Source organism: Echinops telfairi, unplaced genomic scaffold (assembly GCF_000313985.2).
Source record: "Echinops telfairi isolate 266 unplaced genomic scaffold, ASM31398v2 ScPeMD7_3533;HRSCAF=4204_1, whole genome shotgun sequence".
Classification (NCBI taxonomy): Eukaryota; Metazoa; Chordata; class Mammalia; order Afrosoricida; family Tenrecidae; genus Echinops; species Echinops telfairi.
Genome location: NW_022107432.1, coordinates 23,453,526 through 23,468,811, shown reverse-complemented (window position 1 = coordinate 23,468,811; position 15,286 = coordinate 23,453,526). Strand labels below are relative to the sequence as shown.

Here is a 15,286-nt window from a genome sequence, read left to right as displayed (position 1 = left end):
TAAGAAGCTTTGAAGTATTGAAGAGTTTGGTATTTAATGAAGGTAAGTGTCCCACCAGAGAAATGCAAGCCCTAAGCACTGTTATTTTAGCACTTGATGTTTGTAGTCACACTCTGATAGCCCCTAGGAGATGCCTGCTGACATGACGCTGTGCTTGTTTGTTTGTTTATCCAAGATGACAACCTCAGGAGGTGGAGGTTTCTGTGACTGTGGTGACACTGAAGCTTGGAAAGTGGGTCCTTACTGTCGGAAACATAAACTGAACACCTCTGAAATTGAGGAAGAGGAGGTAACAACATTCTTCACCAATTCTTTTGGAGGAAATGCTGTTTTAACCATGAAAGTGGGGTTATAACGTGAGAAATGATTAAGTGAAAACAGCCCTGTCACTATGAAACAGTGGCTATGAAACAGTGGCTAAAAGGTATTTGGCAAGTTCTTTGCTTTGGGGCAGGGGTCAAGAGGTGCTTTACTGTGGTTAGAATCTTCCTGAAATAAATTCTACATATTTAATTTAAATACTGACTTTCACTATTAATTTGCTCAGGTCTTCTGGCATTTTGCCATTATCATGTATAGATTGCTTTCTGAGTCGTAATTCATCACTGCAATTATTTTTCCATGTGTGGTGACCAGTTGCCTTAGTTGGGTTTTGTGAATTGTGTGGTAAGGTTTTGTTGACCGGATAGTTGTTGTTGTTGTTGTTGTTGTTTCCTATGGCTGTCCATGGCAGCCAATCCTAACTATTCTCTCCCGGTAAATCATTGCCATTGAGTCTGTGATGCGACCAAGCTTAGAGATTGACGGCGCAGTACAAATTACTGTTGCTACACTTGTAAAAATGTGTTTTCTCTTGGTGTTGATCTTGCATTGCTCTGTTTTTCTGATTAACATTTGTAATGCTGTGGTGGGACTCCCTTCCTACTAAGTAAATGCTTGAATCTCTGCTGGTGTTTGCAACGATTTGATTCCTGTTGTAAGATCCTTCCTGTAGGCAGGTCAGTATTTGGCACATCCAAAGTCCTGCTGCACTACTAGTTGTCCTGATAGCGATTAGGGACAAACAGACATTAATAGTCCTTCCTGATGCACATACCTTACAGGTCTCAAATAGCTTAATGAAATGATCATGATTCAGAGGTATAGAACAATGTCTTTCAGATGATATCTCTCAGAAACCTGAAGCTTTGTCCATGGTCCAGTGTTCTAGAATTTGCTGTAGGAAGCTGCCAAGTGGTTAGGGCTCAGAGCTTTTTCCACTTCAATCAGATCAGCCCCATTTTTCTCTCTTTAGCATACTGGATTGGAGATCTGTTTGTAAAAACATCAACAAAGCTGACAAAAATATATCTTAAAAAGAATTCTACTCTAACAGAAGGTTAAAAGCACTGGTATAAAACTTCAGGATTTCTGTTACCTTTTTATCCCGTGTTAAAAGAGTCCTCTAAGGAAGATCATACGACCCCACGGTTTCTCAGTTGGCTTATTCTTCCATAGTGGGGGCTCTCACTGCCCTAAGCCAATGCACAGTGACACCCTGTAGTCTTCTGAGACTGAAACTGTTGACCAGAGTAGAAAGCCCAGTCTTTCCCCTGTGGAACTGCAAGTGGTTTTGAACTGCTGACCTTACGAATCCCAATCTCAGTGATTAACCACTCAAATAGTGTATGTGCTCATTAGCTTCTTGAATTCTAATAATCCCAGTGAGATCACCTGCCTGGCTGAGCTCATGTGGTACCGCCCTAGAAATGACACACTCCAGGAATTGACAGAGAGCTGCCGACTCCTCTTCCTTTATTCCTCTTTAAAAGTTAAGTTACGAGAAATGAAGAACATGCCTGGTTTCCATGCACTAAAGTAGATATTTCTAGGTATTCTATGATTTGTGCTTGAAGTAAACAAGACCTGAATATTCTTAGAATATAGTTTTTACCAGGAGGGCGACGTAGCACGTGGAGGAATGCAGGAAAAGACTGGACTAGAGGGCCCGCCCCAACCAGAACCAGCCTGGAAGCTTGTGCCGCAGAGAAGGACACTAGACCTTCTGGTGGGGGAAAGGAACCGGCCTACCATACCCAGACTGAAGCAAACCAAGAAGGACAAAGAGAAAGGGGCAGTCAGCCTAGACTCCATATGGGCACACCACGCCCAGAGGATGAGGTCCCTGCATGGAGCTGCTGGAACACAGAGAGGACTATGGGACTACCAATAGCTCAAGATATGTTGCCTCCTAACTTTAGCATATGGAGACAGAGGACAATAATAGGGATGCACGGCAGGGAGACATTGTGGGAATGGAGCATAACAGATCAGCAATTGGAGTAAAGCCGAGTCACAGAGCCCCTGAGGAGCCCCAAGAATGGACTTCGGATGAGGAGGGGCAACCCCTGGATCTCCCTCAGGACCAGAGGGGAGGGTCTCATGGCAGCCAGCAAACAGACCTGGACCTACGTAGGGTTTTTTCTTTTCCTTTTTTATCTCTCGTCCTTTTTCCTTTTCTTTCTTTAACCGTATGTTTTCTTATTCAGACTAGGACATGGATGGTTTGCCTAATTATATGGGTTGGACATGGGAGGGAAGCCCGGGGAGAAGGCAATGGGGCCAATGGCCCCAAAGGTAGAGGGGGAAGAAGGAGGTGGGGAGAAGGGTGTGGTGCAGGGAACAAGTAGGGCAGCGGAACCAGCACCTAGGAGAGGGTAGAGATCCTGTGAGGGTCAGAGCAGCTCCAAGCCAGTGGAGAGGAAGCACTAACAGGTGGAAGAAGGGGATAAGTGATACGGGGCAGGAGGAGGCAAAAGGAAACAGAGGCAAGCTCTAGGAGGCAAAGGCACAGATAGGGAGATTAACAGAGGTGTGCACTTATGTAAATACATTAATCCATAACAATAGTGGTATGGGCCTATGTACATGTATTTATAAGGCAACACACTGAAGCTGCAGATGGGGCCTTGGGCTCAGCTCATACCTTCTCTCAATACAAGAACACTTAGTTCTCACAAATTGGCATTCTGTGATGCTCCCCACCCCCCACCTCACCCCCAACACACAATGATAACTGAAGACAAAATGGGTGCATAAGCAGATGTGATTAATTAAGACAGGATGGTGCCTGGCTATTAAAAGATAAAGTGTCTAGGGTCTTAAAGGCTTGAAGTTAAACAAGCAGCCATCCAACAGTGAAGCAATAAGTCCACATGGAAGAAGCACACCAGCCCATGCGATCCTGAGGTGCCATCGAGACAGGGCAACGGGCATTAGAACACTCACAACAAACAGTAAACAAACAAAAAGACCCAAAGCTCATATGTGAACAATGGAACATTCCCCCACAGAGGGGTTGTAGGGAAGGGGTGAGTCCGTCAGGGTGCAGTAGAGCACTAATGGGTCATGCAGCATACCTCTGATCCTTTGAAGCCACCTCACCACCAACACTCCCCTCCCCCCACTATCATGACCCCAGTGCCGCCTCCCAATCTAGACTAGACAGGAGCATGTACATAGATGCAGGCAAGAGATAAAACTCACAACGCATGGAGCCCAGGAATGGGAATAGAGATACTGTGTTAGTCTGGGTACTTTAGAGAAACAAATCCACAGCAACTCTTAAGTGCGCATCAAGAAAACATCCCAACCCAATGCTGCCCAAGCCCAGAAGTTCAACATTTACCCACATGTCCAACACCAATCCACAAAGTCCTCCTCCATCTCACAAAACAGAGGCAATGATGCCGACTGCAGGAGGAAAGCCGAGTCAGTGAATGTGTAAGCATCTCAGCGCTGGCAGGGGTCTCCACATGGCTGCTCCAGCACCCAGGGCTGGGTAGGTCCATGTGGCTTCTCCTTTGAGATGTCTTGCAGGGAGTAAATGTCTAGAAAAAAACGATGGAATATATGTACGAATATGTCGGATGCAATTGATGTATGGATTGTAACAAGAGTTTTAAGAGTCCCCAATAAAATGATTTTTAAAAAATCATTCAAAATAACTTTTGATAACATTATTATATGATTTTTAGCAGATTATTCAGAGCTTTAAAGAATTAAAAGATACTTATATAACTATTATATACTAATTCATATCAAAAGGTTTTCTTGGTTTGTATGTAAATAAAAAGGCAGATAATTAATGCTGAAATATATATATGTATAGTTTTTTAGCCTGTCTATAGAATTGTTTTTATTGAACATAATTTGTTAATTACACTGACAGCCAACGTTTTATAATAAGTCTAGGAAAATCTTAATCATGCATCCTATAGAAAACATGCTAAGTAGTTTCATGGATCTTCCTAGCTCTTGACCTTTGGAATGGGGCGGCGGCAGGTGGGGGGGGGAGGGTTGTTTCTTCATTGGATAGGCCAGATGGGGGCTAACTATAGTTCACAGACCAGACCTTGTCTGCCGCGACCTATCTTTGGTGTGCTAGTGAGCCAAGAATGGTTTTTAACATGTGTAAATAATAGGAAAAAGTTAAAACAATTATCGTTTGAGATGTAAAAGTTACATAAAATTAATACCTTATTGGTCATAAATAAAGTTGATTGGAACACAGCCTTGCTTGTCATTTGAATATTGTCCACAGCTGTGCCCCTCAGCGAGAGCAGGTTGGGTCATTATCACAGCCCCTGGGGTGGAGCCTGCAAACACTGAAGTATTACTGTGGGACCCTTCATAGAAAGCGTTTGCCACCCCCAAACAGACTCTCGTGAGCACTTCCCACTCCCTAAATGCCAGCATCATCTCCCTGCCGTCACTAACAACGAATACCAACCAGCTTTCCAAAAGGCCCCTGGATATGAGAGTGACCAGAGGGCCGCCACATGTGATGCAACGGGGGCTCCTTCAGAAAAGCTCCTGAGAAACGTGGCTTTCCTGCTAATGAGACTGCTGGTTGACTGTGACCCCTTTGGTTGAGGCTCCTGGGAAGACCGGAGGCAGGTGTCTAGTCATTCTGGAACAGCTGTGTGGACATGATCTGCTGTGTCAATTGATATCTTAACCTCAGCGTATGTTTTTCTACCTCTTTTTGTTTTGATCATTTTATTGGGGGCTTTTACAGCTCTTAATAGTCATCCATGCATCAATTGTATCAAGCATATTTGTACATATGTTGCCATCTTTATTTTCTAGACATTTGCTTTCTATTTGAGCCCTTGCTATCAGCGCCTCTCTTTTCCCTCCCTCCCTTCTCTCCCCGCCTCGTGACCCCTTGATAAATTATAAATTATTTTCCTATCTTACACTGACCGCTGTCTCCCTTCCCCACAGTTTCTGTTGTTCTTGCCCTGGGTTGAGGAATTCATGTGTCCATCATTGTGATCGGTTCCCCCTTCCTCTCCTCCTCTCCCCACATTTCCCCTACCCTCCTGGTATCACTACTCCCATTTCTGTTCCTGAGGGGTTTATCTGACCTGGATTCTGCCTATCATGAGCTCTTACATGCTCCGGTCTATCCCTAAGTGAAAGGCAGGACTGGGGTCTTGATAGTGGGGTGTGAGGAACCTCAAGGAACCCCGTTCTCAACGATGCTTTTTCGTTTGGGGTCTTCTGCCTGTTACCTGGTCCCATCTCCATAGATAACCTCATGATTATACAGACTGGTGTGCTTCTTCTGTGTGGTTTGTTGTTTCTCTGCTAGATGGCTACTTGTTTAACTTCAAGCCTTTAAGCCCCCGGACTGTATCTTTTGATAGCCAGGCACCATCAACTTTCTATACTACATTTGCTTGTGTACCCATTTTGTCTTCAGCGATTGTGCTGGGGAGTTGAGCCAGATTGAATCACAGAATGCCAGATTGTTAGAACAAAGTGTTCTTGCGATTTGAGAATGAGATTTAATGAAATAACAAACTGATTTTTAATGAACACTCCCAGTAAAGATTTTGATGATAAAACATTGACTTATTGAGGCTCTCACATCTCATTTGAATGGAGATCCCACCAAACCAAAACCCAGCCCAGTGCCATTGAGTCCAGTTTGACTCATAGCACACCTATAGGAAAGGGTAAAACCGCCCCTGTGGGTTTCCAAGACTGTCTTTCGTAGATTTGAACAGCTGACCTTGTGGTTAGCAGCCCAATGCATAATCTGTGCCACCAGTGCTCCCTCAAAAGTAGATAAAAAATGAAAAAAACCTCACTGCCGTCAATTCAATGCAAAAACTCATAGTCACCTTACAGGACAGGGTAGAACTGCCCCTGTGAGTCTAGACTGGTATTCTTTAAGCCCCATCTTTCTACTGTTGAATATAAATCAGTGACAATTATATAGCTAAGCCTTATGCTAAGTAGTTTACTTAATTTATCTCATTAAAGTCTCAGAACAACCCTATAAGATAGATACTCTTGTTACTAATATTTTATAGATGCAGAAGTTGGGTTTCAGAGAGATCTAGAAACTTGACAAAAACTTCCCACAGAGTAGATGCTGGAGCTGGGGCTCGGCCTGGTTAGAACAGCAACAAAGCCGACACCTCAGAAACGGAGCCTTGCTAGTGGGTCACACTGTGTTTTTAAGGCTTTTTTTTTTTGCCGTAGAATTGTTCATTTTTGGTTCTTCGTGGTCAAAATTCTAATATTCCTATAATAGATAAAAAGTGCTAATAGATTTACTTTTTATAAGTTAGATAGTATATAGTGTATTTACTTGGCAGTCAATCATAAGATGAATGGGATTGTTTCAATGGTTTTACTTTACCCCCCTTTCATTTGCTATGGCTGCCTTAGCAAATAACCACACCATGAGTGGCTCTAAGGAGCAGAGATTTTAGTTTCTCACAGCTCTCCATGCTAGAAGTGCACGTCAGGGTCCCAAGCTGTGTTGACCGAGCCTGGGAGCTTTGAGATAGGAACTGTTCAGCGCTTCTCTCTCGGTCTGGTTCTGGTGGAGGCTGCCCACAACCCTTAGCATGCCTTTGCTTGTAGACCCTCTCGTCTGTCTTTCCTTGTCTGTGACTTGCTTCCATGCCTGTCCGTCTCTTTACACGACTGGGACCCGGCTTGCTCTGGCACGACATCATCTACTGACTCACCTTTTATGGGGACACATTTCAATTACAACACGACTTTTTGGCCTTTAGGTTATTTCCGTGTTGTTTTCAGTTAGGCATTAAAGAGAGAAAAAAATCCTCATTCCTTATTTGCATATGATAGCAGATTTTGTACAATAAAATCTTTATTGTAATACAAAGGAAAAGAAACAGTGCTATCGAGTCAGTTTTGACTCATAGCAGCCCTGTAGGACAGGGGAGAGCCGCTCCCTAGATTATCTGAGAATATAAATCTTTATGGAAGCAAATAGTCTCATCTTGGAGTTGTTGGTGGGTTCGAACCACTGACCTTTTGGTTAGCTTCCCAGGCCTTAGCCAACTATGCCACCAGGACGACTTCAACATTGTAATGCAAACATTATAGAAATGTATCACATACAAGATTAAAGTTCTCCCTAATTCCCATTGTCTTGTAAGAGAAGCACTTCATTTCAAGGGGAAATCAACATTAGCTCCCCCACGAATGCTGACTTTCTCTAACATAAATGTAGTCAAAGAACTAAAATGATGAGCAGTAACTGCTCATACAACATAGGATATGGTGGTCATTGATATACTTGTCACCGCTGGCTTGTGCTGTGACAGCAGCACTGTGGGCACCGTGCCTCAGTCTCCCCTGGCATGCAGTTCGCTGTGGTGCCTATGGGCTGACCTGTACAGACGCATCATCTCTTCCCTGCAGACATCCCTTCTTCATTACTGACAGATTCTCCTCGAAGTTTACATGTTCAGACACAGATGGTAACATCTGCATCCCTGGTCCTGGGTTAATCTAGCTATAAAATTACCAGTTGGTGATACCAGGTATGTAACAAGACACATTTTAGAATATGTTTTTCTACTACGGTTTTTTAGTATAGATACGTGTTTTGTTGTCAGCAGACACGTAAATCAAATAGGAAGCAATTCAACCACACTTTGGGATTGGGGACTAAAGTTTGACAAATACTGTATATACTTGTGTATAAGCCAAGTTTTTCAGCACATTCTTAATATAGTTTTGTGGTAAAATTAGGTGCCTCAGCTGATATTCGGGTTGGCTTATACTCAAGTATATACAGCGTTAGTTTGGATTTTCAATAATTAGGTCATGCTTCTGTATCGAGACCATTTGATTCTTACAAAATCTGTTTATCACGATCCTCTAGTTTCTAAATATTGTATGGGCTATAACTACAAGAAATGGAATGTGTAAGTGATGAAATTCAAGAAAGCTGAGTGTGGGTTCTACTTTCTATCTGGTATAGTGTAAGCTTTATTATTTTCAGTATTATTATTCCCAGTCTGTTGTGAATGCCCCGAAGGTACCAGCTTTAGTTCCTTCTGTGCACCAGTGGTGGTTTTAGTATGTTAAAATCTACTGACTCTAGAAAAAAAAAAGTAGTAAACCTTACTAGTAGGGGAAACAACAGCTTGATGGGCCATATGCAGAACCTGTTTGGGGGAAGTCAGAAGTCAGAGGGCTCTATGAACTGGAGAAATCTTTTTCTCTCTGAGATAGGTAAATGCACCTTCTCCAACCCCCAGGGCTATCTCCTTTAGGAATCTTTGTCCTTCTTCATCCATTCTTGTTTTGTGTTCGCCTTCTCCGTTTACTTTACACCAGTCTACTAGACTTCTCTTTGGCACGTGTATACAAAAAAAATCACGGCCTTTTGTGTGTAGATTGACAAGAATTTGCTGCTTGCATCACAGTACTAAAGTTCCGAGACTTCTGGTGAAGCATTAAGATTAAAGATTGTATACAACATTTTGCCAAAGTTAAAGTTACCATGATAAGCTTCGTTTTAAAAAGATAGGTATTTTTGCACTAACCAGAAATGTGTTGGCTGTTTACTGCACTACTGGTCATATATGCATCGTCCCTGCTAACATGCATTCACATCTCACCTGCTGAGAAACTAGTCACCTGAGTGTATCCAGGGAACCTGTTCTGACCTGGTTGAGTTCTTACCTTCAAAACCCCCCAAATTAGGCATAATATTTCTATCACATTTACTTAGCTGGTATGAGAAATTGGGGGTTAATAGCCTATCGAGCTATAAAAATATTTTATATTAGGTCTTCGAGACCCTGAAATGTAGTTTCAGATTTATTCAGTAGGCATTGGGATATAACTTACTATTTTGATCCCATAACTGTGGTGATTCTGAACAGTGGGTTTCAGGAAGCTTGAATTCATAGGAAGTAATGTACAGGATCAAATTGAATGTCAAGAAGATGCAGCTGGAAGACCAGCCAGCTTTTCACAGTGGTCTTCTGAGGAGTGGAGGGAGAATGATAAAGAGGAGAATTAATATGAATTTAACGTGTTTGCTTTTTTTCTTCTCTCCCCATTCTTTCTTTCAGGATCCTCTTGTGCATTTGTCAGAAGACATGATAGCAAGAACGTATAACATTTTTGCTATTATGTTTCGATATGCAGTAGAGATATTAACCTGGGAGAAAGAAAGTGAATTGCCAGCAGATTTAGAGATGGCGTAAGTATAACCCATTTATTCTCTGCATCTGAAAAACTATTAAATTTTCATATGCCATCATGAGGCATAATCCTTTTTTAAAAACCAATGTCTGTGTTAGACCAGGTTGACTAGAGAAACAAATCCAGAGCTACTCATATATGTATAAGAAAGAGATGTATATCAAGGAGCCATTGTACATTGAGATCAAGTCCATAAGTCTGATATTAGCCCATACGTCCCATATTCGTCCATACATTCCTCCTCAGGCCAACCCAGCACATGCCATGATGCCGAGTGCAGGAAGATCACAGGCCAGTGAGTGAAAGGTCTTGTGTAAGCTCCAGTCTCGGTGGAAGCATCTTAGTGCTGGTGAGGGTCTCCACATAGCTCCTCCAGCTCTCAACAGCAAAGTGAAGCAGAGAGAGAGTGTGGCTCACCTCCTGGGAGAAGGAGGAAGTTCCCAGAATCCTCGTGAGAAGGCCACTCCCCCAAGGAGGCATCATCAGGCTGTGACCTTAGTGATAGGCTAGACTCCACCCCTCTACTTATTCATCAAGTTGACATGACATTATGTAACTAACACAGTGTCTAACACAATAACTTTGATTTTATACTTTTCAAAAATGTGTGATCCCTTTTCTAAAGGTGAACCCTCTGGGTAGGTCCTTGGTTGGTTTGTAACCTTATTTAAATTGTTTGGGCTCACTGGATTTTCTATTTCATTGTGTGATAAGACTGGGGAGTAGGTAATGTTGCTGTTTTTACCGTAAGTTAGTTTTTCTGGACCAAATAAATGCTTGAACTCAATTTTAACCATCTAACTATAAAATGGTTTCAATACTTTGTGTGTTTTTAGAGTACAGCGGACATTGCTGAGGGCAGCATTCTCCCATAGCCACATTTTGTTTGTTCAATGTAAACTGTTGCCGGTTTTAAAATGTGAAGATAGGATCTGAAACATGTTATTTGCAGGTCACCCAGGCCACCGTTCGACTGGCTGCCGTCCCCTTAGAGGGGAGTGTGAGCCCGTGACCAGCGTCATTCCATGACCTCGCTCACCGGTCTAACACAAGAGGCATTTGCATGTGAGGCCCCTGAGGAGCGCTTGCCTTCCATGAATTCACTCTACCCAGCTATGTTTTTTCCGTGCTTAGGTGTCTACTTTATCACATGTTCTTTATTACACGTCAGAATGGGGCTTTCTTCTTTTTCGGTCCGCGTGTTCCCACCACCCTGTTTGCTTTCCATCCCCCGGGCCGGCCGCTAGCCTTGTTCTCATCAGTGCCAGCGGCAGGACAGGGGGTGCTGCGCCTTTGCCTTCTTAGTAGTGTCTCAGAGAGATAAAGTGGGAGCGTAAATGTTCTTTACACACGTTGAGGTTTTAACTATATTGTGTCTCGTCGGAAACATGTTTAAATTACTTAGTACCTCATGACTGTACCTCCGCCTGCTTCCGGCTGGAACTGCTGAGCTGAAATCTCAACTTAGACCCTAGCAAGTGGGATAGTTTTGCTTTTGTCTGCCCTTCCCTCGTGGATGCAGGGCCACCAGCACAGCAAAGACTGGCATCTCGCTCGCTTCTTTGGTCATGCCAACAGTGTTCCGTCTACCCAGGAGCAGGGCTCCCTTGTGTCCAGTCAGAGGCCTGCTCAGCAGTTTTTCCTACTGACAGCCTGTCCCGCCTTGTTGCATTTGTGTCTCTCCATGCCTCCCACCCTCCTCCTCCTGCCCATCCTCTGCGCTGAGCTGTGAAGCCGCAGAAAGAGCAGAGCTGCCCCAGGGGTTGCTCGGGCTGTCGATCTTGAAGGAAAGCTGACGGCTTCATTGCTCTTCAGACCACTGACTTTTTGGCTCATGGGCCAGCGTGTGACCCACAGTGCCAGCAGGGCTCCTTGACTGCCACCTTAGATGCCCCCACTTCATAAGTGTCCAGCCGAGCTCCCATAGGCACTTTGCCTCTGGACGCATTCCTAACCCTATCACCAAGGTGAGCTTTAAACCAAATCTGTGCATGGCTCCTGCTTCAACGTTTTGGTTGGCTTTGTTCTCGCTGTGTGCCTTTGAGTCAATTCCAACCTCTAAAACAGAGGTTCTCAATCTGTGGGCCGTGACCCCTTTTGGGGTGGGGGGGCAACGACCCTTTCACAGGGGTCGCCTAAGACCATCGGAAAACAAATTTCCGATGGTCTAAGGAACCGAGACACCTTTCCTCTCCTCTAGCTGTCTCCAGGCAGGTCCGCCCACATGCAGAGATGCCCACATATGAGTACCCGGCGTGAAGACTGTTACCCATGCTACACCATGGTTCAAGACAGCATTTCATTGATTTGCCATTAGAAATAAATATTTCACAATATATAGTGACATGTTGTTTTGTGATTCATCACTATGCTTTCATGATGTTCCATTTGTCATGATGAAATACATCCTGCCTATTAGATATTTACATGATGATTCATAACTAGCAAAACACCAGTGATGAAGCAGCAATGAAAATCAGGTTTTGGTTGGGGGTCCCCACCACAGGAGGAACTGTGTTACAGGGTCGCAGCATTGGAAAGGCTGAGAAGCACTGCTCTGAGCCGAGCAGAGCTACCCCAGAGGGTTCCCTAGGCTGTCAGCTGTACAGGCGTGCACGCTGCCAGACCCGGTCTCCACCGAGCAGCTCGTGGCTGCGACCAGCTGACCTTCGGTTGCTGTCAGAGTCTTTTTAACCCCTAGGATGACAGGAGCCAAAATCCTTCTTGAGGTCTTCAAGATTTCTGCCTCTGTCTCCAAACGTACCTAATACCCATCTCTCTCTGCGTGCGTGCGTGCGTGTTCCAGCTCTCCATATGTTTCCCAGTCCACCTTAGCCTTTGCTTTCTTTCACCTCTGCCTCAGGATTCCTCAACCCCAACACTCGTGGGCTTTGGGGCCAGATGGCTTTGTTGTCAGGCTGTCTGTTGCATTGTGGAATGTGTAGCAGCATCCCTGACCCATGGAGCCAGCTAGATTCCAGTCCAGACCTTGCTGTGTGGCTCCTGGGAGAAGCGATCTTCTGCCCAGTGGAAATAGCCCAGAATATTCCCAGACATTGCCATCTAGTCTGGCAGAGGGAGAGTCGGTCTTCTTTGAGAGCCACTCTTGGCCACTCCTGCTTTTGGATCTTTTCTGAATTCTTGCACTTGTTAGACTCTTCTCTAGCACCCCATCCTCTTGATAAAGGCCAGTGCACGTTGAAATTGATGCTCAATACCTATCATCCCACTGGACTTAGGATCGTAGTGCATCGGTCCCACAGGTGACTTGGTATGCACACTTAGATGTGTGAAAAACACACAGCACATTCCCTAGAACAAGATACGCTCTTAACAACCAGCCTGCAGCGGCTAATAGACAAATAGCCTATCTAATCTGCCATGTAATGGTTCTTTTCCACAGAGAGAAGAAGGACACCTATTATTGCATGCTGTTTAATGATGAGGTTCACACCTATGAACAAGTGATTTTCACTCTGCAGAAAGCTGTGAACTGTACACAAAAAGAAGCCATTGGCTTTGCAACTACGGTCGACCGAGATGTAAGTAATTTAATCATACTGATAACACATAATAAATTGAAGTTTGGCTAATAGAACACTAGCTCAGAAAACCAGAAGGTATACATACCGAGGCTATATAATACCCATTTGAACATCGGTGTCCAGGTATTCAAAGATAAGTCCAAAGTATTGGCACACAGTTGCAGTCCATAACGCATCCATTATTCCTCATATGTCTCTGCCATCGGCGCATGTCTGCACACAAGCGCTCTCATTAATATACCATATGTGCTCGTGTATAAGCTGAGTTTTCCAGCACATTTTAAAAAAATCATTTTATTGGGGGCTTGTACACCATGCATACATACATCCATACATCTATTGTGTCAAGCACATTTGTACATTTGTTGCCATCATCATTCTCAAAACATTTGCTTTCTACTTGAGCCCTTGGTATCAGCTCATTTTTCCCCTCTCTCCCCGCTCCCTCCCCCTCACAAACCCTTGATAATTTATAAATTATTATTTTGTCATGTTTTACACTGTCCAGCATTTCCTTTCACCCACTTTTCTGTTGTCCCCCAGGGGGAGGGTTATATGTAGATCATTGTGATCGGTTCCCCCTTTCTACCCCACCTTCCTTCCACCCTCCTGATATTTCCAGTCTCACTACCAGTCCTGAAGGGTTCATCCTTCCTGGATTCCCTGTGTTTCCATTGCTATTTGTACCAGTGTACATACTCTGGTCTAGCCAGATTTGTAAGGTAGAATTGGGATCATGCTAGTGGGGGCTGGGAAGCATTAAAGAACAAGAAGAAAGTTGTGTTTCATCATTGCTACACTGCACCTTGACTGGCTCACCTCCTCCCCACAACCCTTCTGTAAGGGCATGTCCAGGTGCGTGCAGATGGGCTTTGGGTCTCCACTCCGCACTCCCCCTCATTCACAATGATAGGATTTTTTTGTTCTTTGATGCCTAATACCTGATCCCTTTGACACCTCATGATCACACAGGCTGGTGTGCTTCTTGCATGTGGGCTTTGTTGCTTCTGAGCTAGATGGCCTCTTCTTTACCTTCAGACCTTTAAGACCCCAGATGCTATATCTTTTGATAGCCGGGCACCATCAGTTTTCTTCAACACATTTGCTTATGCACCCATTTTGTCTTCAGTGATTGTGTCAGGAAGGTGAGCATCACGGAATGCCAGTTTAATAGAACAAAGTGTTCTTGCATTGAGGAAGTTCTTGAGTGGAGGCCCAATGTCTATCTGCTACCTTATACTAAACCTATAAATATATGCACATAGATCTATTTCCCCGTCATCATATATAAATATATGTACTGGCCTGTATTTAGCCCTCTATAAATGCCCTTTGCCTCTTAGTTCTTTCCTCTATTTCCTTTTACTTTCCTCTTGTCCCACTATCATGCTCAGCCTTCATTCAGGTTTCAGTAATTCCTCTCAGTCACATTATCCTTGATCATTACCAGGGCTCCTACACCCTCCTCACCACTGATTTTGGATCACTTGTTATTCCCTGTCCTTGGGTTTGCTAACACCCACTTCCTTTCCCTCAACTCCCCATCTCTCATGTCCCCCACCCCCACCCCCAACCATCAGTCCCGTTGTTTTCTCCTGCAGATTTCTTATTCCACGTATGTTATCTAGATAGACCTGCAGAGATAGTAATAATGTACAAAAACAAGACAGAACAAAACAAAGCAACAAAAGAAAAGAACAACAACAAAAATCCAATGACAAAAAAGAGAAAAGCTTGTAAATAGTTCGAGGTCTGTTTGTTGACCTTTAGGTGTTTTTCCAGTCACGTCTGATGGGGTGTCAAGACCTGGCCCCAAAGTCTATTTTTGGTATTCCCTCAGGACTTCGTTGCTCTGCTCCCCTTGCCGTTCTGTTGCGGCCCTTAATGTTCCTCCGTGGTGTGGTGGGGTCAGACCGGGCACAATTCCCACACTGTGTCTCCAGTGTTGTCCCCTGTAGGGCTATGGGTCAGCGAGGGATGTCATGTCTCATAGTGGGGCCGGCCATATGGTCTTCTCTGTGCATTGGCTGCTCTGAGCAGGGATGTCATCCTCAAGGTTTGGTGGGCCAAGATGTGCTCCACTCCCTCTACCTCCCCCTTCATTTGCTCCCGTGTGCCCTGATCAGACATGTCCCTCTCCCTGAGCTGTAGCTTCAGGGCTGTCCTCTGAAGTAAATTCTTCTGGGGGGAGGGGCAGCTGTCCACATAGT

At 44.2% G+C, this 15,286-nt stretch overlaps 1 protein-coding gene across 1 annotated transcript in view; it reads left to right on the top strand.

Moving 5' to 3' along the window:
• Positions 1-15,286, top strand: part of UBR2 (ubiquitin protein ligase E3 component n-recognin 2) — a 116,489-nt gene that overhangs the window by 32,782 nt on the left and 68,421 nt on the right. Inside the window, exons 4-6 of the mRNA XM_045294770.1 lie at positions 176-289; positions 9,399-9,529; positions 12,935-13,073. Of these exons, the coding sequence (XP_045150705.1) occupies positions 176-289; positions 9,399-9,529; positions 12,935-13,073 (384 nt within the window). The remainder of the gene's footprint in view (positions 1-175; positions 290-9,398; positions 9,530-12,934; positions 13,074-15,286) is intronic.